Source organism: Pleurodeles waltl, chromosome 12 (assembly GCF_031143425.1).
Source record: "Pleurodeles waltl isolate 20211129_DDA chromosome 12, aPleWal1.hap1.20221129, whole genome shotgun sequence".
NCBI lineage: Eukaryota > Metazoa > Chordata > Amphibia > Caudata > Salamandridae > Pleurodeles > Pleurodeles waltl.
The window spans coordinates 699,305,271-699,328,252 of NC_090451.1; the positions used below are offsets into that span (position 1 = coordinate 699,305,271).

The 22,982-nt window shown below is 47.7% G+C and overlaps 1 protein-coding gene across 1 annotated transcript in view; it reads left to right on the top strand.

The window, feature by feature from the left end:
* Positions 1-22,982, top strand: part of TFR2 (transferrin receptor 2) — a 126,184-nt gene that overhangs the window by 98,479 nt on the left and 4,723 nt on the right. The window contains exons 16-17 of the mRNA XM_069215628.1: positions 15,643-15,727; positions 22,718-22,945. Of these exons, the coding sequence (XP_069071729.1) occupies positions 15,643-15,727; positions 22,718-22,945 (313 nt within the window). The remainder of the gene's footprint in view (positions 1-15,642; positions 15,728-22,717; positions 22,946-22,982) is intronic.

Below are 22,982 nucleotides of genomic sequence, written 5' to 3' on the forward strand. Positions count from 1 at the left end.
AGAAGGTGGAAACTAGACAGGTTCAGGTGGAGAACCCTTCCCTGCTGTTGCAACAGAAGATCCTCTAGAAGGGGCAGTCTGATTGGAGGTGAGATGGCCATGCTCAGCAGCTCGGTATACCATACTCTCTATGCCAAGTCCGGAGCCACAAGGTTTACTTTGGACCAGTCATTCTTGAACTTCATGAGAACTCTGGGCAGAAGTGGTATTGGCGTAAAGGAGGCTCGAGTTCCACTCGAGATGAAAAGTGTTTCAGAGCAAGTGCCTCCTTGCAAACTCCAGCATGTGAAACAGTTGGCTTACGTGTTCTTTGCGGAGGCAAACAGATCTAACCAAGGCTCTCCCCACTGCTTAAAGAGACCTTGCGCCACCTCCGGATAGAGACCCTATTTGTGGTCAACCATGCATGGACGGCTGAGTTTGTTTGTTCTGGGGTTCAGAGAGCCCGCCAGATGTTGAACCACCAGGGATCTGCCCTGACATTCCAGCCATGTCCGGAGGCGTAGACTCTTCTGACAAAGGGTCTACAACTAAACCCTGGCCTGCTTGTTGCAGTACCACATGGCGGTGGTGTTGTCCGTGAACACCTGCACCGCTTTCCCTTTGAGAGCGGGAAGGAATGCTCTCAGTGCAAGCCTGATTGCCCTGAGCTCCAGAAGACTGATGTGCAGCCCAGACTCCACCAGAGATCAGACGCCTCTGATTGCTGCCTCCCCCATGTGGCCGCCCCGTCCTAGGAGTGTTACATCTGTTACTACCATCAAATCTGGTTGTGGAAGGGAGGAAGATCTGCCTCGGACCCAATCGCGATTCGAAAGCCACCACTGCAGATCTTGCATAGTTCCCTCTGAGATCTGGAACATGTCTGAGAGATTTCCCTGATCCTGCGCCCACTGGAACTTACCTCCAACTGCCGAGCCCGCTTATGCCATCTGGCATTTGTGACCAGTAAGAGACCATGAGACCCAGCAGCCTCAGAGTCATTCTCACCGAAACCCAGGACAGAAGCTGAAACATCAGTATTGTAGGATAGTCTCCTCTCTCTGCCATGGTAACCCCCACTTTTTGCCTTATGTCAGTGTGATTAGAGTTTTCACTGAGATCCTGTCAATCAGGACCCCAGTGATTGTGGGCTCTCCTCCAAATTTGGTTGTCTTGGTACTTCATACAACCCATAATTGGCTTACTGGTGTACCTCTGTAAGTCCTTGGTAGATGGTACTTGGGTACCCAGGGCATTGGCACCCCAGGGGTCCCCGTGGGCTGCAGCATATATTATGCCACCCAGGGGAGCCCATGCAAACTGTGTCTGCAGTCCTGCCATTTGCAGCCTGTGGGAAAGGGTGCATGCACCCTTTCAGTGCTGGTCACTACACCAGGTCACTATACGTCACCCCTATGGTAGACCCTTTCAGTCCAACGGGCAGGGTGCAGGTCCCTGTGTATGTGGGCACCCCTGCATGAGCAGAGGTGCCCCTATGAACAAATCAAAAAAGTACACTGTTCCTTATAGATAGACAGGGGTCACAGAGGCACTTCTATACTTAGAAGCTAAAACTCTCACACATACATGGGATGTCATGCTTCATCATGGGGTCTGCTCCTCATCTGTCTGGAGCTGCAATGTCCGATGTGCCCCACAAGGGGGCTTTGTGCCGGAGATCTTTTGAAGTGTGTGCCAAGATGAAGAGTAGGAAAAAATTCAGACCTACTTGAGAAAAAGGGGGAGCTGGAGAAGATAGATTAAAAAAAATTGGCTCGAGAACCACACTGCAACAGATTTATTTTATGTGATAGACCTTGGTCAAGGTTAAAAACCGAGTGGAATAAATAGGAAATAATGTTTCTCTACTCTATCCAACAACGTGAAGGGCATGGAGGCACTGTCTCTAACCTTAACTACAGGTCAACATGTTTCACGCCTTGGGTGTCCCTATGGATCAGGTGGCGTTTCATCAGGACCAAAAAGAGAACTCCTTAGCTACTCTCATAAGCACCCAAATCAGTATGAAAAATGAGGAAAACCCCCCCAAAATTGTAACTTACATTAAAAGTTCTGCAAAAAATGACCATACTAGATGTAGACCCTCCTAAATTAAGGGAAGTGCCCCTATGAACTCCAGTTCCACTTTCCTGGACTTCAAAAGTGTGGGGAAGCCATTTTATCTATGTACTGGTCACTGACTTTGGTCCAGCTACATAATGGAATCATACCCCAGTACTGATTCCAGTATTAGGGACAGGATTCCAGGCACCCTGGGGACTCCTCGGAGGATCTCCCAGTTCTGCTCCTGAGATTCTTCCAGGGTCTGCAGGCAGCCCATGCAGTTGCAGCCCCTCAGACACCAGTTCAAGCAGGGGACAGCAGAAAAAAGGATTTCCTATAGGAGAGGGGTGCAACCTTCTCTCCTCTGGAAATAGGTGTTACTGGGATGGGAAGGGATAGCCTCCCCATGCCACTGGACTGCTTTGAAGGGCACACTTGGTGCCCTCCTTGCATAATCCAGTTTGCACTGGTCCAGGGAACATTGGTCCCCGCTCTGGCACAAAACACACAAAGGAAAGGGGAGTGTACACTCCCCGTCCATCTCCATCCCTAGGGTGGTGCCCAGAGCTCCTCCAGGTGGCCACTTGGTTCTGTCATCTTGGAAACAAGATGTGTGGAGGCCTCTGGGAGCATCTGAGTGGTAGGCCAGGTAGCTGACGTTAGTGACCCCTCCTGATTGGTGGTCACCCCATAGAGTGACTAAACCCCCTTTTTGGACTTTTTATGGACTCCCTTAGTGGTGGGTCCCCAGATTCGTCTTGCAAGTCTCCACCAGGAACTCTCTTCAAAGACATCTTCTGCTCCTGGCCTCCGAACTGTTGCTTTGATGAACAGGAACGAAACAAGACGGCATTGCTTGAGACGACCTCTCCTTACAACATTGTTTCTGCAGCTCCTGTCAGCGCTCTGCAACATCTCCACAGCTGTGCATCCTCTGGGGTTGGCAGAACTTCAGCTGCACCAAGAAGGAATCTCCCTTGGAGTGAAGGAGTCAGTCCCCTGCATTCGCAGGCACCTAAGACAACGACGTTCAGCTGGTGGAATATTCTGTCCTCCGCATCTGCAAAGATCATCCAACACAGGTGGTGGTTTTAAGGGATCCCCTGGGTCCTCTCTGCCTTCTGTCCAACGTGGGAGACGGTGAGCCTTTGCCTCCGCCACAGGGACAGAATACCTGTGCACCACGACTGCTGCACCAACCAAGGCTTGTTGACTCCTGCTCCGAGAGATCTTCAGGCTCCAAGTAGCCCTGGCCCCCAGAACTCTGCTAGGACAATATCCTCTCTGCTGCTTCAGCAATGCAGGACTCCTCTTCAGGTGTGCTGAATCGGGGTCAATGTGACTTATTATGCCTGCTGCCAGTGGGTTGCTTGTGGAGGCTCCAACTGCTTCTGCTGACTCTTATGAGGGTCAGCCCGGACTCCCCTCCAAGGGTCGAGACCCTAGGACCTTACTGGTCCTCCACAGCTCTGCAAAACCTCCAACAGCTTCTTTTGCATTTGTCTGTGCTTCTTGGTGGTCCTTATGACCACTGACCCATCTGCAATCTGGCGACTGTTGAGGGACAGATCGTAGGCAACTCCTGGGCCTCTTCTGCAGCTCCTGGACCACACAGTTGGACTTCACCCATCACCGTTGATCCGGATCTTCTGCATCAGAAGGGTTGGCATTGGCTTCTGCCCCACCTGGACACTCCTGCGTGGACTGGATTCTGTCCTCTTCTTTTGCAGCTCCTCCTCACCTGAATAATCTGTCCTTGGGTTCCACTGGTCCAGTCCTGCTTCAGCATTTTCCAACCACAACATCCCCATGTTAGCCTGTGGAGAACCGGGTAACTTACCTCTCTGCACCTGGCTGCTGGCGAACTTCTAGGTACTTACCTTTTGGGGTTCCACACTCCCCTAGCCCTTGTCTGACTACTCCATACACTCTGGTGGTGGACACCCGTTCGCATTCCATTTTTTGGGGTCGAGCCTGCGTTGCATGCGCTAGCGCATGCGTATCGCAGCGAGACGCTTTAGTTATTAGATAAGGGCTCGGAGCCCTGTCAACATCACGTCAGTGTTTGTTATTGGGTCGTGGGCTTGCCTATTAAAATCCGCTTGCTTTCATTAGTCGAAGGCATGCACACGTCATGCCTTTTCCGGTGGCTAGCCCTCCTCGAGCGCATCGACCAAGTAGAGAAAACATGCGAGGCTCGCTGTTTTCTGTCCGGCTTGTGGACTACTTTTTCTCTATTTTACTAGTGCGATTTCGCTTGGCAGAAGTCGAGCGCTTTACACAGTTAATTGCACTTTTTCGGGTTACGTACATAAATGCACTTTTGCCGATAGGTGAAAAGTCGGGTTAGGAGTTTACAACGCTATCCGCTCTAACATGAGCAAACGCAAGACCCGTTGCATTGCAAATGCTTGTTTAATATATGGTTTGGCCTCCTTATAGGGCCCTTGCTAATTTATGCTTTTCCTGAGTACTTACCTGTGTATATTTTGTGTGTTCCTTTCTCCAGAGGGAGTTATACCAATGGTAGTCTAGTTTGGTGTTCCTATAATAAAGAACGTTTATTTTTGCAACACTGTGTGGTTCCTTTCATGTGTGATAAGTTACTGTGTGACTACTGTGGTATTGCAAGTTGTAGGAAGTTGGCTCTGTATGTGCTATTTCAAAGTAAGGAATAGCATGCACAGAGTCCAAGGGTTCCCCTTAGAGGTAAAATAGTGGTAAAAATAGATAATACTAATGCTCTATTTTGTGGTAGTGTGGTCGAGCAGTAGGCTTATCCAAGGAGTAGTGTTAAGCATTTGTTGTACATGCACATAGACAATAAATGAGGTACAAACACTCAGAGACAAATCCAGCCAATAGGTTTTGTTATAGAAAAATATCTTTTCTTAGTTTATTTTAAGAACCACAGGTTCAAATTTAACATGTAATATCTTGTTTGAAAGGTATTGCAGGTAAGTACATTAGGAACTTTGAATCATTTCAATTGCATGTATACTTTTCAAGTTATTCACAAATAGCTATTTCAAAAGTGGACACTTAGTGCAATTTTCACAGTTCCTGGGGAGGTAAGTTTTTGTTAGTTTTACCAGGTAAGTAAGACACTTACAGGGTTCAGTTCTTGGTCCAAGGTAGCCCACCGTTGGGGGTTCAGAGCAACCCCAAAGTCACCACACCAGCAGCTCAGGGCCGGTCAGGTGCAGAGTTCAAAGTGGTGCCCAAAACGCATAGGCTAGAATGGAGAGAAGGGGGTGCCCCGGTTCCGGTCTGCTTGCAGGTAAGTACCCGCGTCTTCGGAGGGCAGACCAGGGGGGTTTTGTAGGGCACCGGGGGGGACACAAGCCCACACAGAAATTTCACCCTCAGCAGCGCGGGGGCGGCCGGGTGCAGTGTAGAAACAAGCGTCGGGTTTTCAATGTTAGTCTATGAGAGATCAAGGGATCTCTTTAGCGCTGCAGGCAGGCAAGGGGGGGCTTCCTCAGGGAAACCTCCACTTGGGCAAGGGAGAGGGACTCCTGGGGGTCACTTCTCCAGTGAAAGTCCGGTCCTTCAGGTCCTGGGGGCTGCGGGTGCAGGGTCTTTTCCAGGCGTCGGGACTTAGGTTTCAGAGAGTCGCGGTCAGGGGAAGCCTCGGGATTCCCTCTGCAGGCGGCGCTGTGGGGGCTCAGGGGGGACAGGTTTTGGTACTCACAGTCGTAGAGTAGTCCGGGGGTCCTCCCTGAGGTGTTGGTTCTCCACCAGCCGAGTCGGGGTCGCCGGGTGCAGTGTTCCAAGTCTCACGCTTCTTGCGGGGAGTTGCAGGGTTCTTTAAAGCTGCTTCTTGAAACAAAGTTGCAGTCTTTTTGGAGCAGGTCCGCTGTCCTCGGGAGTTTCTTGTCGTCGTCGAAGCAGGGCAGTCCTCAGAGGATTCAGAGGTCGCTGGTCCCTTTGGAAGGCGTCGCTGGAGCAGAGTTCTTTGGAAGGCAGGAGACAGGCCGGTGAGTTTCTGGAGCCAAGGCAGTTGTTGTCTTCTGGTCTTCCTCTGCAGGGGTTTTCAGCTGGGCAGTCCTTCTTCTTGTTGTTGCAGGAATCTAATTTTCTAGGGTTCAGGGTAGCCCTTAAATACTAAATTTAAGGGCGTGTTTAGGTCTGGGGGCGTTAGTAGCCAATGGCTACTAGCCCTGAGGGTGGGTACACCCTCTTTGTGCCTCCTCCCAAGGGGAGGGGGTCACAATCCTAACCCTATTGGGGGAATCATCCATCTGCAAGATGGAGGATTTCTAAAAGTTAGAGTCACCTCAGCTCAGGACACCTTAGGGGCTGTCCTGACTGGCCAGTGACTCCTCCTTGTTACTTTCTTTGTTCCCTCCAGCCTTGCCGCCAAAAGTGGGGGCGGTGGCCGGAGGGGGCGGGCAACTCCAGCAAGCTGGAGTGCCCTGCTGGGCTGTGACAAAGGGGTGAGCCTTTGAGGCTCACCGCCAGGTGTCACAGCTCCTGCCTGGGGGAGGTGTTAGCATCTCCACCCAGTGCAGGCTTTGTTACTGGCCTCAGAGTGACAAAGGCACTCTCCCCATGGGGCCAGCAACATGTCTCTAGTGTGGCAGGCTGCTGGAACTAGTCAGCCTACACAGACAGTCGGTTAAGTTTCAGGGGGCACCTCTAAGGTGCCCTCTGGGGTGTATTTTGCAATAAAATGTACACTGGCATCAGTGTGCATTTATTGTGCTGAGAAGTTTGATACCAAACTTCCCAGTTTTCAGTGTAGCCATTATGGTGCTGTGGAGTTCGTGTTTGACAAACTCCCAGACCATATACTCTTATGGCTACCCTGCACTTACAATGTCTAAGGTTTTGTTTAGACACTGTAGGGGTACCATGCTCATGCACTGGTACCCTCACCTATGGTATAGTGCACCCTGCCTTAGGGCTGTAAGGCCTGCTAGAGGGGTGACTGACCTATACTTGCATAGGCAGTGAGAGGCTGGCATGGCACCCTGAGGGGAGTGCCATGTCGACTTACTCGTTTTGTTCTCACTAGCACACACAAGCTGGCAAGCAGTGTGTCTGTGCTGAGTGAGAGGTCTCCAGGGTGGCATAAGACATGCTGCAGCCCTTAGAGACCTTCCTTGGCATCAGGGCCCTTGGTACTAGAAGTACCAGTTACAAGGGACTTATCTGGATGCCAGGGTCTGCCAATTGTGGATACAAAAGTACAGGTTAGGGAAAGAACACTGGTGCTGGGGCCTGGTTAGCAGGCCTCACCACACTTTCAATTGTAAACATAGCATCAGCAAAGGCAAAAAGTCAGGGGGCAACCATGCCAAGGAGGCATTTCCTTACACAACCCCCCCCCAAACGAAAGAGGATGAGACTAACCTTTCCCAAGAGAGTCTTCATTTTCTAAGTGGAAGAACCTGGAAAGGCCATCTGCATTGGCATGGGCAGTCCCAGGTCTGTGTTCCACTATAAAGTCCATTCCCTGTAGGGAGATGGACCACCTCACCAGTTTAGGATTTTCACCTTTCATTTGCATCAGCCATTTGAGAGGTCTGTGGTCAGTTTGAACTAGGAAGTGAGTCCCAAAGAGGTATGGTCTCAGCTTCTTCAGGGACCAAACCACAGCAAAGGCCTCCCTCTCAATGGCACTCCAACGCTGCTCCCTGGGGAGTAACCTCCTGCTAATGAAAGCAACAGGCTGGTCAAGGCCATCATCATTTGTTTGGGACAAAACTGCCCCTATCCCATGTTCAGAGGCATCTGTCTGCACAATGAACTGCTTAGAATAATCTGGAGCTTTTAGAACTGGTGCTGAGCACATTGCTTGTTTCAGGGTGTCAAAGGCCTGTTGGCATTCCACAGTCCAGTTCACTTTCTTGGGCATTTTCTTGGAGGTGAGTTCAGTGAGGGCTGTCACAATGGATCCATATCCCTTCACAAACCTCCTGTAATACCCAGTCAAGCCAAGGAATGCCCTGACTTGAGTCTGGGTTTTTGGAGCTACCCAGTCCAGAATAGTCTGGATCTTGGGTTGGAGTGGCTGAACTTGGCCTCCACCTACAAGGTGGCCCAAGTAAACCACAGTTCCCTGCCCTATCTGGCATTTGGATGCCTTGATAGAGAGGCCTGCAGTTTGCAGAGCCTTCAAAACCTTCTTCAGGTGGACCAGGTGATCCTGCCAGGTGGAGCTAAAGACAGCAATATCATCAAGATAAGCTGTGCTAAAGGACTCCAAGCCAGCAAGGACTTGATTCACCAACCTTTGGAAGGTGGCAGGGGCATTCTTTAAACCAAAGGGCATAACAGTAAACTGATAATGCCCATCAGGTGTGGAGAATGCTGTTTTCTCTTTTGCTCCAGGTGCCATTTTTATTTGCCAGTACCCTGCTGTCAAGTCAAAGGTACTTAAGAATTTGGCAGCACCTAATTTATCTATGAGCTCATCAGCTCTAGGAATTGGATGAGCATCTGTCTTGGTGACAGAATTGAGCCCTCTGTAGTCCACACAAAACCTCATCTCTTTCTTTCCATCTTTGGTGTGAGGTTTGGGGACTAAGACCACTGGGTTAGCCCAGGGGCTGTCAGAGCGCTCAATTACCCCCAATTCCAGCATCTTGTGGACTTCCACCTTGATGCTTTCCTTAACATGGTCAGACTGTCTAAAGATTTTGTTCTTGACAGGCATGCTGTCTCCTGTGTCCACATCATGGGTACACAGGTGTGTCTGACCAGGGGTTAAGGAGAAGAGTTCAGGAAACTGTTGTAGGACTCTCCTACAATCAGCTTGCTGTTGGCCAGAGAGGGTGTCTGAGTAGATCACTCCGTCTACTGAGCCATCTTTTGGGTCTGATGATAGAAGATCAGGGAGAGGTTCACTCTCTGCCTCCTGATCCTCATCTGTTACCATCAACAGATTCACATCAGCCCTGTCATGGAAGAGCTTAAGGCGGTTCACATGGATCACCCTCTTGGGGCTCCTGCTTGTGCCCAGGTCCACCAGGTAGGTGACCTGACTCTTCCTTTCTAGCACTGGGTAAGGGCCACTCCATTTGTCCTGGAGTGCCCTGGGAGCCACAGGCTCCAGAACCCAGACTTTCTGCCCTGGTTGGAACTCAACCAGTGCAGCCTTTTGGTCATACCAAAACTTCTGGAGCTGTTGGCTGGCCTCAAGGTTTTTGGTTGCCTTTTCCATGTACTCTGCCATTCTAGAGCGAAGGCCAAGTACATAGTCCACTATGTCTTGTTTAGGCTCATGAAGAGGTCTCTCCCAGCCTTCTTTAACAAGAGCAAGTGGTCCCCTTACAGGGTGACCAAACAGAAGTTCAAAGGGTGAGAATCCTACTCCCTTCTGTGGCACCTCTCTGTAAGCAAAAAGCAGACATGGCAAGAGGACATCCCATCTCCTTTTGAGTTTTTCTGGGAGCCCCATGATCATGCCTTTTAATGTCTTGTTGAACCTCTCAACTAAGCCATTAGTTTGTGGATGGTATGGTGTAGTGAATTTGTAAGTCACTCCACACTCATTCCACATGTGTTTTAGGTATGCTGACATGAAGTTGGTACCTCTGTCAGACACCACCTCCTTAGGGAAACCCACTCTGGTAAAGATACCAATGAGGGCCTTGGCTACTGCAGGGGCAGTAGTCGACCTAAGGGGAATAGCTTCAGGATACCTAGTAGCATGATCCACTACTACTAGGATGTACATATTTCCTGAGGCTGTGGGAGGTTCCAGTGGACCAACTATGTCCACACCCACTCTTTCAAAGGGGACCCCCACCACTGGAAGTGGAATGAGGGGGGCCTTTGGGTGCCCACCTGTCTTACCACTGGATTGACAGGTGGGGCAGGAGAGGCAAAACTCCTTAACCTTCTGGGACATATTGGGCCAGTAGAAGTGGTTGACTAACCTCTCCCACGTCTTGGTTTGTCCCAAATGCCCAGCAAGGGGAATATCATGGGCTAAGGTCAGAATAAACTCTCTGAACGACTGAGGCACTACCACTCTCCTAGTGGCACCAGGTTTGGGGTCTCTGGCCTCAGTGTACAGGAGTCCATCTTCCCAATAGACCCTATGTGTTCCATTTTTCTTGCCCTTGGACTCTTCAGCAGCTTGTTGCCTAAGGCCTTCAAGAGAGGGACAGGTTTCTTGTCCCTTACACAGCTCCTCCCTTGAGGGTCCCCCTGGGCCTAGGAGCTCAACCTGATAAGGTTCAAGCTCCAAAGGCTCAGTTCCCTCAGAGGGCAGAACTTCTTCCTGAGAAGAGAGGTTCTCTTTTTCTGACTGTGTTGCAGTTGGTTTCCCAACTGACTTTCCTTTTCTCTTGGTAGGCTGGGCCATTTTTCCAGACTCCAGCTCTACTTTTTCACCCTGTGCCTTGCATTGTGCTCTTGTTTTTACACACACCAGTTCAGGGATACCCAGCATGGCTGCATGGGTTTTTAGTTCTACCTCAGCCCATGCTGAGGACTCCAGGTCGTTTCCAAGCAGACAGTCTACTGGGAGGTTTGAGGAGACCACCACCTGTTTCAGGCCATTGACCCCTCCCCATTCTAAAGTTACCATTGCCATGGGATGTGCTTTAGTTTGATTGTCAGCATTGGTGACTGTATAAGTTTTTCCAGTCAGGTATTGGCCAGGGGAAACCAGTTTCTCTGTCACCATGGTGACACTGGCACCTGTATCCCTCAGGCCCTCTACACTTGTCCCATTAATAAAGAGCTGCTGCCTGTATTTTTGCATGTTAGGCGGCCAGGCAGCTAGTGTGGCTAAATCCACCCCACCCTCAGAGACTAGAGTAGCTTCAGTGTGGACCCTGATTTGCTCTGGGCACACTGTTGATCCCACTTGGAGACTAGCCATTCCAGTGTTACCTGGATTGGAGTTTGGAGTGGAACCTTTCTTGGGACAGGCCTTGTCTCCAGTTTGGTGTCCAGGCTGATTACAGCTACGACACCAGGCCTTTTTGGGATCAAAGTTTTTACCCTTGTACCCAGGATTGGTTTGTGAAGAGGCTCTGGGCCCACCCTCCTGTGCAGGTTTTTGGGGGCCTGTAGAAGACTCTTTACTATTTTTATTTTTGGCTGTCTCACCACCTTTCCCCTGGGGAGGTTTTGTGACCCCTTTCTTTTGGTCACCCCCTGTGGAAGTTTTGGACACCCTAGTCTTGACCCAATGGTCCGCCTTCTTTCCCAATTCTTGGGGAGAAATTGGTCCTAGGTCTACCAGATGCTGATGCAGTTTATCATTGAAACAATTACTTAACAGGTGTTCTTTCACAAATAAATTGTACAGCCCATCATAATTACTTACACCACTGCCTTGAATCCAACCATCTAGTGTTTTCACTGAGTAGTCTACAAAGTCAACCAAGGTCTGGCTCGAGGATTTTTGAGCCCCCCTGAATCTAATCCTATACTCAGTGGAGAATCCAAAGCCCTCAATCAGGGTACCCTTCATGAGGTCATAAGATTCTGCATCTTTTCCAGAGAGTGTGAGGAGTCTATCCCTACACTTTCCTGTGAACATTTCCCAAAGGAGAGCACCCCAGTGAGATTTGTTCACTTTTCTGGTTACACAAGCCCTCTCAAAAGCTGTGAACCATTTGGTGATGTCATCACCATCTTCATATTTAGTTACAATCCCTTTAGGGATTTTCAACATGTCAGGATAATCTCTGACCCTATTTATGTTGCTGCCACCATTGATGGGTCCTAGGCCCATCTCTTGTCTTTCCCTCTCTATGGCTAGGATCTGTCTTTCCAAAGCCAATCTTTTGGCCATCCTGGCTAACTGGATGTCCTCTTCACTGGAGTTATCCTCAGTGATTTCAGAGTTGTTGGTCCCTCCTGTGAGGGAACCAGCATCTCTGACTATTATTTGTGGAGTCAGGGCTTGAGTAGCCCTGCTCTCCCTAAGTAGGACTGGAGGGGGGGAATTTCCCTCCAAGTCACTATCTTCATCCTCTGAGTTGCTACCCTCAGAGGGATTGGCCTTTTCAAACTCTGCCAAGAGCTCCTGGAGCTGTATTTTGGTAGGTTTGGGGGCCATTGTTATTTTCTTTAGTTTACAGAGTGACCTTAGCTCTCTCATCTGTAGATGGAGGTAAGGTGTGGTGTCGAGTTCCACCACAGCCACATCTGTGCTAGACATTTTGCTTCTAAAAGTTGGAATACTTTTTAAGAATCTAAAACTGGTTCTAGAATCTAATTCAAACTTTTACAAACTTTTAACCTCTAAAAGAAATGCTAAACAGGATCTAACACAAGGCCCTAGCAGGTCTTTTAAGAATTTAGAAAACTTTTCAAATTGCAAAAATCAATTTCTAATGACAATTTTGGAATTTGTCGTGTGATCAGGTATTGGCTGAGTAGTCCAGCAAATGCAAAGTCTTGTACCCCACCGCTGATCCACCAATGTAGTAAGTTGGCTCTGTATGTGCTATTTCAAAGTAAGGAATAGCATGCACAGAGTCCAAGGGTTCCCCTTAGAGGTAAAATAGTGGTAAAAATAGATAATACTAATGCTCTATTTTGTGGTAGTGTGGTCGAGCAGTAGGCTTATCCAAGGAGTAGTGTTAAGCATTTGTTGTACATGCACATAGACAATAAATGAGGTACACACACTCAGAGACAAATCCAGCCAATAGGTTTTGTTATAGAAAAATATCTTTTCTTAGTTTATTTTAAGAACCACAGGTTCAAATTTAACATGTAATATCTTGTTTGAAAGGTATTGCAGGTAAGTACATTAGGAACTTTGAATCATTTCAATTGCATGTATACTTTTCAAGTTATTCACAAATAGCTATTTCAAAAGTGGACACAGTGCAATTTTCACAGTTCCTGGGGAGGTAAGTTTTTGTTAGTTTTACCAGGTAAGTAAGACACTTACAGGGTTCAGTTCTTGGTCCAAGGTAGCCCACCGTTGGGGGTTCAGAGCAACCCCAAAGTCACCACACCAGCAGCTCAGGGCCGGTCAGGTGCAGAGTTCAAAGTGGTGCCCAAAACGCATAGGCTAGAATGGAGAGAAGGGGGTGCCCCGGTTCCGGTCTGCTTGCAGGTAAGTACCCGCGTCTTCGGAGGGCAGACCAGGGGGGTTTTGTAGGGCACCGGGGGGGGACACAAGCCCACACAGAAATTTCACCCTCAGCCGCGCGGGGGCGGCCGGGTGCAGTGTAGAAACAAGCGTCGGGTTTTCAATGTTAGTCTACGAGAGATCAAGGGATCTCTTTAGCGCTGCAGGCAGGCAAGGGGGGGCTTCCTCGGGGAAACCTCCACTTGGGCAAGGGAGAGGGACTCCTGGGGGTCACTTCTCCAGTGAAAGTCCGGTCCTTCAGGTCCTGGGGGCTGCGGGTGCAGGGTCTTTTCCAGGCGTCGGGACTTAGGTTTCAGAGAGTCGCGGTCAGGGGAAGCCTCGGGATTCCCTCTGCATGCGGCGTTGTGGGGGCTCAGGGGGGACAGGTTTTGGTACTCACAGTCGTAGAGTAGTCCGGGGGTCCTCCCTGAGGTGTTGGTTCTCCACCAGCCGAGTCGGGGTCGCCGGGTGCAGTGTTGCAAGTCTCACGCTTCTTGCGGGGAGTTGCAGGGTTCTTTAAAGCTGCTTCTTGAAACAAAGTTGCAGTCTTTTTGGAGCAGGTCCGCTGTCCTCTGGAGTTTCTTGTCGTCGTCGAAGCAGGGCAGTCCTCAGAGGATTCAGAGGTCGCTGGTCCCTTTGGAAGGCGTCGCTGGAGCAGAGTTCTTTGGAAGGCAGGAGACAGGCCGGTGAGTTTCTGGAGCCAAGGCAGTTGTTGTCTTCTGGTCTTCCTCTGCAGGGGTTTTCAGCTGGGCAGTCCTTCTTCTTGTTGTTGCAGGAATCTAATTTTCTAGGGTTCAGGGTAGCCCTTAAATACTAAATTTAAGGGTGTGTTTAGGTCTGGGGGGTTAGTAGCCAATGGCTACTAGCCCTGAGGGTGGGTACACCCTCTTTGTGCCTCCTCCCAAGGGGAGGGGGTCACAATCCTAACCCTATTGGGGGAATCCTCCATCTGCAAGATGGAGGATTTCTAAAAGTTAGAGTCACCTCAGCTCAGGACACCTTAGGGGCTGTCCTGACTGGCCAGTGACTCCTCCTTGTTACTTTCTTTGTTCCCTCCAGCCTTGCCGCCAAAAGTGGGGGCCGTGGCCGGAGGGGGCGGGCAACTCCAGCAAGCTGGAGTGCCCTGCTGGGCTGTGACAAAGGGGTGAGCCTTTGAGGCTCACCGCCAGGTGTCACAGCTCCTGCCTGGGGGAGGTGTTAGCATCTCCACCCAGTGCAGGCTTTGTTACTGGCCTCAGAGTGACAAAGGCACTCTCCCCATGGGGCCAGCAACATGTCTCTAGTGTGGCAGGCTGCTGGAACTAGTCAGCCTACACAGACAGTCGGTTAAGTTTCAGGGGGCACCTCTAAGGTGCCCTCTGGGGTGTATTTTGCAATAAAATGTACACTGGCATCAGTGTGCATTTATTGTGCTGAGAAGTTTGATACCAAACTTCCCAGTTTTCAGTGTAGCCATTATGGTGCTGTGGAGTTCGTGTTTGACAAACTCCCAGACCATATACTCTTATGGCTACCCTGCACTTACAATGTCTAAGGTTTTGTTTAGACACTGTAGGGGTACCATGCTCATGCACTGGTACCCTCACCTATGGTATAGTGCACCCTGCCTTAGGGCTGTAAGGCCTGCTAGAGGGGTGACTGACCTATACTTGCATAGGCAGTGAGAGGCTGGCATGGCACCCTGAGGGGAGTGCCATGTCGACTTACTCGTTTTGTTCTCACTAGCACACACAAGCTGGCAAGCAGTGTGTCTGTGCTGAGTGAGAGGTCTCCAGGGTGGCATAAGACATGCTGCAGCCCTTAGAGACCTTCCTTGGCATCAGGGCCCTTGGTACTAGAAGTACCAGTTACAAGGGACTTATCTGGATGCCAGGGTCTGCCAATTGTGGATACAAAAGTACAGGTTAGGGAAAGAACACTGGTGCTGGGGCCTGGTTAGCAGGCCTCAGCACACTTTCAATTGTAAACATAGCATCAGCAAAGGCAAAAAGTCAGGGGGCAACCATGCCAAGGAGGCATTTCCTTACACAAGTGCTTCACGTGCCTTCTAAATAAGCTTGCCAGCTCACCAAAGCTACCCTAGAGAGCTCTGGCTGTCTAGATACTGTAACACTAATTGGAGTTTGCCTGGTCCTAGTATAAGGTGAAACACCATAGATGTCCACCACACACTGGCCTGCTTCCTACGGGTATCATAGCCTGAATATCATAAATGCGCTTCTCGGGAGGATAGGCCCGGAACAGCTCCATTCTTATCTTTAATGCCCCTTAGTCTACATTGCTCCATGTTAATAGCACTCAATTGTTATCACTAATAACCCACATCAATTTTGTGTCATCTCACCTATGCACCGAAATTGATATTTTTGCTCCAATGGTGAGATGGCTGGCTTAGACCGACCAGACTGAGTCTCAAGTGATTGTCGGGTGGACAGTGTGTATCCTCCTGCCTGTGCATGAGATCAATGGACTGTGCATGCATGTCACATCCGTTGTCTCCAGTGTCCAATCAGATCATCTCTTCTATCTTCCCCCTGTAGGCTTCGGCCATTGACCATTGATAGCGGTGCCTATCCCTTCACTGCCTTCGGAGGTGTGCCCGCCGTTGAGTTCTCCTTCACAGAGGTGAGTGTGCTTTATGTGACTTTACAAGGAAACTAGAACTTCAAGAATGTTAGTGAGGGAGTCAAAATGTATCAAAGCGCATCTTAAACAAGGCCACTTCTTATGTATTTTAGTGCAAAGAACATGAGTGTTCTCTCAGAGTCCTGTAAAGTTCTCCACCTCTGAGTCTTGTCGAACCTCCTCTGACTCGTGCAGAGACCCCTCTCTCAAAGTCCTGGTATCAGGCCCTTCTTCAGAGTCTTCTAGAGGTGAATCCCCAGGGTCATGTAGAGACCCCTCCCTAAGAGTCTTGTAGAGGTCCCTCCTTCAGAGGCTTCTGGGGGTTTCTTCGTGTGGAGTGAGTAGCTGCATGTGGTGCTGAGGGAACATTTTGTATATCATTGCAGTGGAATGAATTTGAGCTGGGTGAACATTCCTCTTACTCCCCCTAAGTTGCAGTGCTACACAGAGGCGTAGCTTCTTCAGGGGTTGTATTTGAGTTGTTACAGCCCCCTAATAAATGTAATCTACAGTGAATAGCTGTGCATAGATGCTATCTGTTGGGTATGATGAGGTGTCTGTCGGAACTTAACCTGGGTTTTTACACACACATACACAGAAACACACACTCCTCTCTCCCCTTCTCTGTTTTGAAAGCCTTCAAAAATCTTGGTTATTTTTAAAATATTGTGTTTCCTCCTGCTTAGTGCCCCTAAAAATAACCCCTTCTCACCCTTTCGACTCTCCTACTTGTCTTAAAATGCATTTTAACATGATGTGGCAGCGTGATTGTTAGAAAATCGGAAGCCCAGCCCTCTCCTACCCTCCCCCCCCCCCAGTGTTACTGACCAAGTTACACCCCTGGTACTATACATAGCTGTGGCTTAACATTAAATAATGCCCACCTGCAGAATATGAGTGAATAACTGACCGTAGTTTTTGGCAGCTCCAAAGATACAGCCAATGCAGAAGCATGCACTCTCCCATGCAGGCGAGGGCCTTGCTTCCAGTGTGGCTGTGTGAGATAATAATTGGGCAGGTTGGGGGTGGGGGGAGTCAGAAGTCTTCTGAAGCCAGAATGTTCTGTGAGTTGAAGGGAGGCTGCTTTGGGGCGATGGTGCGAGTAAACACCTTTTGAGAGGTTGCTGCTCAGCACCATGCAAGAGTTGCCCCTGGATATGGTCCCGTTTTGCTTTCCTTATCTTATGACCGAGCTGACAAAACTTCTCTGGAATGCACTTCTTAGTTTAAAGAAGACATTTATTATTATTACTTCACCACGAGGTTCCTGAAAGACGAGATTAGTAGGTTGGAAGCACACGTTCAAAAGTAGTCGCAGCAATGAAGCAAAATAAATCAAAGTACTTCTCAATTGCAATGTACACAGCAAATACATGTGATTATATTATAGCATAACTTCAAAGCAAAGAATAAAAGTCAAAATTCCATCACAGTAGGGCCTATCACTGCTTGTCATCTTTCTCATGCCAGCAAGTTGATGACTCCTGTTCAACTGCGAGAAAGAGATATTTCACCCAAACCGGAGGTCAGGCAGCTGACGTCCGCTCCTGACTGAAGTCCTGGAAAATTCCCCTTGCTGCTGCCCAGGGCCACCATAAAAAACCTGCTAACAGGCCCCTTAGTCTAAACATGCTGGCTCAGTGGGGGAACCGAACAAGAGTTTGGAGAGTGGCCAAGTCTCCAAACTTCGCTCGTTCCCTGGCTGGATTGAGAGGTAAACACAAAATAATACGCTCTCTTATCACGAAAAACACAGCTTGGTCTATCATGTGGAAAAACACAGCTCATCTGCAGTGTCTCAACTGCAATGTCGAACTCCACGTTAAAGCCAGTAGGCAGCTAAACTGAATACAAACTGTAATGTCTAATGCCATGTTAAAGCCAATAGGCAGCTAAACTAAATACAGAATGTAATGTCTAATGCCACGTTAAAGCCAATGGGCAGCTAAACTGAATACAACATGTAATATGCGCAGTGGTGAAACACAAAGTCATTGGTCAAACACAATTAATGGCAAAACATCTCCACCCTATGACCAACTACTTTTGTTTACATTCCTCTTATTTCAAACAAAAACATTATAAGCAAATCAGATTTGAATGATAAAAACAATCACTGTAAAGCAATAGAAGTGGATTAACATATTGATCTCATAACCTTTCACATCAGATACACTACAATGAAAAGACTGAAGCTTATATACTCTGATTGGGATAATAACTGATTGAATAGTGTCTCTTAAACAGCAAGTTGATGTAGCATGACTTCTACTCATGTAAAGGTACACGGTCCACCTGAAAGGTTTGCTGGAATGTAAGTGAAAGTCAGGGTTCCACGTGAAAAAACACAGTTAACTGGCAATGTTGCTTAGTTCCAGTGGAAGAATGTAATCAAACAAGTTGACAAACTTTATATTAATACCATGTAGAACTTGAACTGAAGGCGCCAATTGCACAAAATGGATCCATGGGGTTTGTACTTTAATCAATCAGGTTCAGGTTGGGGGTGCGGTCCCTCCCCTGACCCCACACGCAAACACCCGAAGGGAGACTACACAGCACACTCATGGTCAGCGGTGAGTCGTGGTAGGATCTGCAAAAGAAAACAGTATGACTTTTCTTGCAAATAACATTTGTCATCTGGAATATGTTCCCATTTTTCCTTTCCTGGTTTCATGATCAACAGAACATTGTTGGGATCCTTTGCTATCATTTCTGCAGGTTCTGGAGGGTCACCTGGGGATTCAACCCACACTTTAGCACTGAGGTTTTTATCTGCTGCACCACAGCTTCCCTTTCCTTGCACTGTCAGAGGGGCTGGGGCAGACTCTTTCCTTACCAAACCTCCATTCACGGCACTTATGACGAGTTGGGCAATTCTGTCTCCAATCTGTATGAATAAATAAGATTCTCTTCTAGTTATCAGCATAATTTTGATTTCTCCTTGGTAATCTGCAGCAGTGCCTCGCCCTAAAACCTGATCAATTTGTCATATCTGTCCTGGTAACTGTCCTCTCCCCAACTGATCTTTCACTGTTTGTGGGACAGATCTCTGTTGTGTGTGCTGACAAATAGGACATTGCAAAATCACAATTTGTATCACATCTAAGGGAATGTGCATCTCTCTAATCTGTGCCTGTCCTATACTGTGAGATTTAGGTGAACTCATCACCCACTGCATGATTGGCAGTTCAGGCTCCAGAATTAAATTATCATTTAATGTCATTTGCTCAGTATTCACTAGAGCCCAATAACAAGTCAAAAGCTGTTTTTCAAAAGGAGTACAGCGCTCCACAAAGTCAGATAGTTTTCTAGTCCAAAGGTCCAGGGGCACCCTTGTCCTCTCCTGATTCTGATTTACATGTAAATCAGTGTTTCCCTCTTGCACTGCACACAAATCTAAAGTCTGTTGAATTATTTCATTTGCCAAATCAAAAGCACGCAGCTGCTTCTCACTCCCTTCAAACTCATGTTTTTTCCTAGTTACTTTGTACCAAAGTGTTAAGATTTTACTCGGATGAGGGCTATCCTGTTTCCAAAAATCAAACAAGCTTGTAAAACTCGGTGCCTCTTGCTTAGTGCAAATAGTAAAAAACTCTAAAATCTTTTGTTTTACCTGTGACAACATCTGTCTATTTTCTGGATTCCACTGAATTCCCATAAACTGCACATTTTGTGACAGTACCTCTGCCTTGTCCGAATTCATCGTACTTTGCAAAAGCGGTCTGAATATAGCATTCTCAACTTCGTGCTCAGTGTAATCTTTTAAGGAATGCACTTCAACTGCCAACAACCGTGGGCTGCTCTGCACACAGAGATCTACGCTCTGCTCAAGAGGCTCACACTGGCCCCCATCTTTTTTAACCTCCTCAGTACTGGAATGGGGAAAGCCATATTCTCCTGCAACAGCTTTATAAATTTAAATTTTATCTTGCAACAATTTGGTCTGGCTAATTTGCTCACGTAAATTCTTATTCTCATGTTCTAACTGCCTACATCTCTCATGCATTATTCTGTAAGCAGACAAAATTATCCAAACCCTTCTGTCAAGAACAAAACGGACATCATTTCTTTCAAAAAGCAGATTTTCTGAATATGAAAACACTTTTCCTTTATCCAAGCACTCATCCCAAGACTCACAAAGTCCTGATAAACAAGAAAACATGTTTCTCACAGCACCATAAGGCAGTTTAACTTCACATGCATTTTCAAACATGGTCTGCCGTGATTCTTTAATTCTCTAAACAACAAAAACAATTACACTTTTAAATCGTCCACCTCCAATCTCCAATTCGACTCCCAGACTGACTAACGCCAAAATGTTTTGCTTTCCTTATCTTATGACTGAGCTGACAAAACTTTTCTGAAATGCACTTCTTAGTTTAAAGAAGACATTTATTGTTATTACTTCTCCACGAGGTTCCTGAAAGACGAGATTAGTAGGTTGGAAGCACACGTTTAAAAGTAGTTGCAGCAATGAAAGCAAAATATATCAAAGTACTTCTCAATTGCAATGTACCCAGCAAATACATGTGATTATATTATAGCATAACTTCAAAGCAAAGAATAAAAGTCAAAATTTCATCACCGTAGGGCCTATCACTGCTTGTCATCTTTCTCATGCCAGCAAGTTGATGACTCCTGTTCAACTGTGAGAAAGAGATATTCCACCCAAACCGGAGGTCAGGCAGCTGACGTCTGCTCCTGACTGAAGTCCTGGAAAATTCCCCTCGCTGCTGCCCAGGGACACCGTTAAAATGCTGCTAACAGGCCCCTTAGTCTAAACATGCTGGCTCAGTGGGGGAACCAAACAAGAGTTTGGAGAGTGGCCAAGTCTCCAAACTTCGTTCGTTCCCAGGCTGGATTGAGAGGTAAACACAAAATAATACGCTCTCTTATCACAAAAAACACAGCTTGGTCTATCATGTGGAAAAACACAGCTCATCTGCAATGTCTCACCTACAATGTCAAACTCCACGTTAAAGCCAATAGGCAGCTAAACTGAATACAGAATGTAATGTCTAATGCCACGTTAAAGCCAATAGGCAGCTAAACTGAATACAACATGTAATGTGCAACTGATGAACATTGAACAACTAATATGCGCAGTGTTGAAACACAAAGTCATTGGTCAAACTCAATTAATGGCATAACAGGTTCTGCCTAGGCTAGCTATCAGAGGGGAAAGGATCTCAGAAGGAACTCAAGAATTGGACCATTGGTCATCCTGAGCTGCTGGTGGGTGACGAAAACGCGTTGGGTGTCCTAAAACTATTAATTATTCTGGGGGGCAGATGTGTGAGATGCCACTGTGCACAAGACCCCAAAAAGAGAGTGATATGAGGTGCGACATGCAGGTCACCATGTGAGACACCAACTCTATAAAGAGTGGGTGGGCAATGGTCAGCCCCCTAGCTTCTGTCTGAGGTAGATACTTCCCCAAACTAGATGGTTAGGGGAAGGTACCAGCCTAGGGGGACCCATGATTAGGTCTCCCATGCTTTTTCCCTTGGAGGGGGCAGGAAGGGAGACCCAGCCCTGCATCACTTCTTCCAAAAAAACATTTTAATTTTCCCTGGTTTGTGGGTGCACCCAGAAAGATGGATTCTGTGTGAAATGGTAGCTTTGGTCCTCTAGAGATAATCCTAGAAAGATGAGACACCTTGCTCTGGCTACAAACCATCCTTTGTTCATGTTAAACCTATAGGGTTGGTGCTGTGTGTCTGTTTCTTGAGTGAGTGGGCCTGAGACCATGGACAGTCTAGGAAAGATACTGGAGGGATTAATCCCCCCATTAGAATTGCAGTCTACAGACTGTAGCCATATGCATAGCTGAGTTTGGCATGTGTTCCTGTAACCATGGTCCTGAGAGGGTGATAAATCTCAGTCTGCAGACACTCATGCCCAGATTTACTAAACACTTTGCTTTGAGTTTGTGTCACTTTTGTGATGCAAACCTGGCATGAAGTGTTAGGTTAGGATTTACTATACAACGTAAATTAGGATTTGTGTAGGATAGTAATCCAAAATAACACAAACATCCACATGGGTGGAGATGAAAACCCCTATCTACAAACATTGCTTGACTGGCATTTGATTACTCTAATAGGATAGTCTACAACACAATTTGTGGGACAGGCCAAGTGAGAAGGGTCATGCAAAGCATTTTTTTCTGTTGTCTGCTTTAAATATTAGAAAGTTGTGCAGGTCAGTAACTCTTATGACTCATTCAAGTGGCAGCACTTGCATTTGAAGGTTGGTGATCCTCCCTGTTGGGAGTGTAGGGCTGTGTGGTCTTGGAGAAGGGGGTATTGGTTAGTAGGGACACTTCCTCACTGACAGTATTGATTGGCATGGTCCATGTGAGGCTTTTGGAGTTATAAATACTGGTACTGGGCATTAGGAAGATTATTTCATCAGCTGACATCTGTTGGCCCTGATGCGTACATATGCAGCAGACCTCTTTGTCTGCCCCTTTGATCTGGGCGGCACATGGCCAGAAAAAGGATTAAGGGTCATTTTACATGCAAGAGTTCAGGCCTAAAATATCTTCCCAAGAGACTTTCTTTTTGCTTGAACCAGTCTCTTTGCAGTATCTTGCAGATTTTTTTTTTTTTACCCATCTGAGATTGTGGTAAACCACATAGCACCTTAAAAACTCAATTTTGCTCAACCTCAGGAGGAGCTTCAAGTCACAGACAAAGGTTATGTCAAACATCGAGAGGAGAACAATGTTGCATATCAGAAGCAAGGGAACATAACGCATTGGGAATATTGATCACAGTCCTGACCTCCAACACATCCTACTAATTCCATATTCCAGCACTGCTCAAAAGTGCCCACAAAGCTCCACCTATGGCCATCAGTCTTGCCCTCAACTCCTCTGCCCATTCCACTATGTGGGTACTCTCCTGCTAATGCACTAGCTATAGACCGTGTTTGCCGATGAGCATCTGTTTTATACATTCCTTTCTGCTATCTTCCATGCAGGAGTCACAAGTGTACCCATTCCTGAACACCAAGCTGGACACCTATGAAAAGCTAAACTCGATGGTCCAGGGCAGGCTGCCCACCTTTGCCAAGAGCATGGCCGAGGTGGTAGGGCAGGTGGTATTGAGGCTCACCCACGACCATCTCCTGAGGCTGGACTACAACTGCTACAGCGAAGATGTGGCCAAACGCATCTCCAGCTTCAACGAGTACTCCAAGTTACTAAAGGTAGGAATGATACGGCAAGTTGCAGGAATGTGGTACT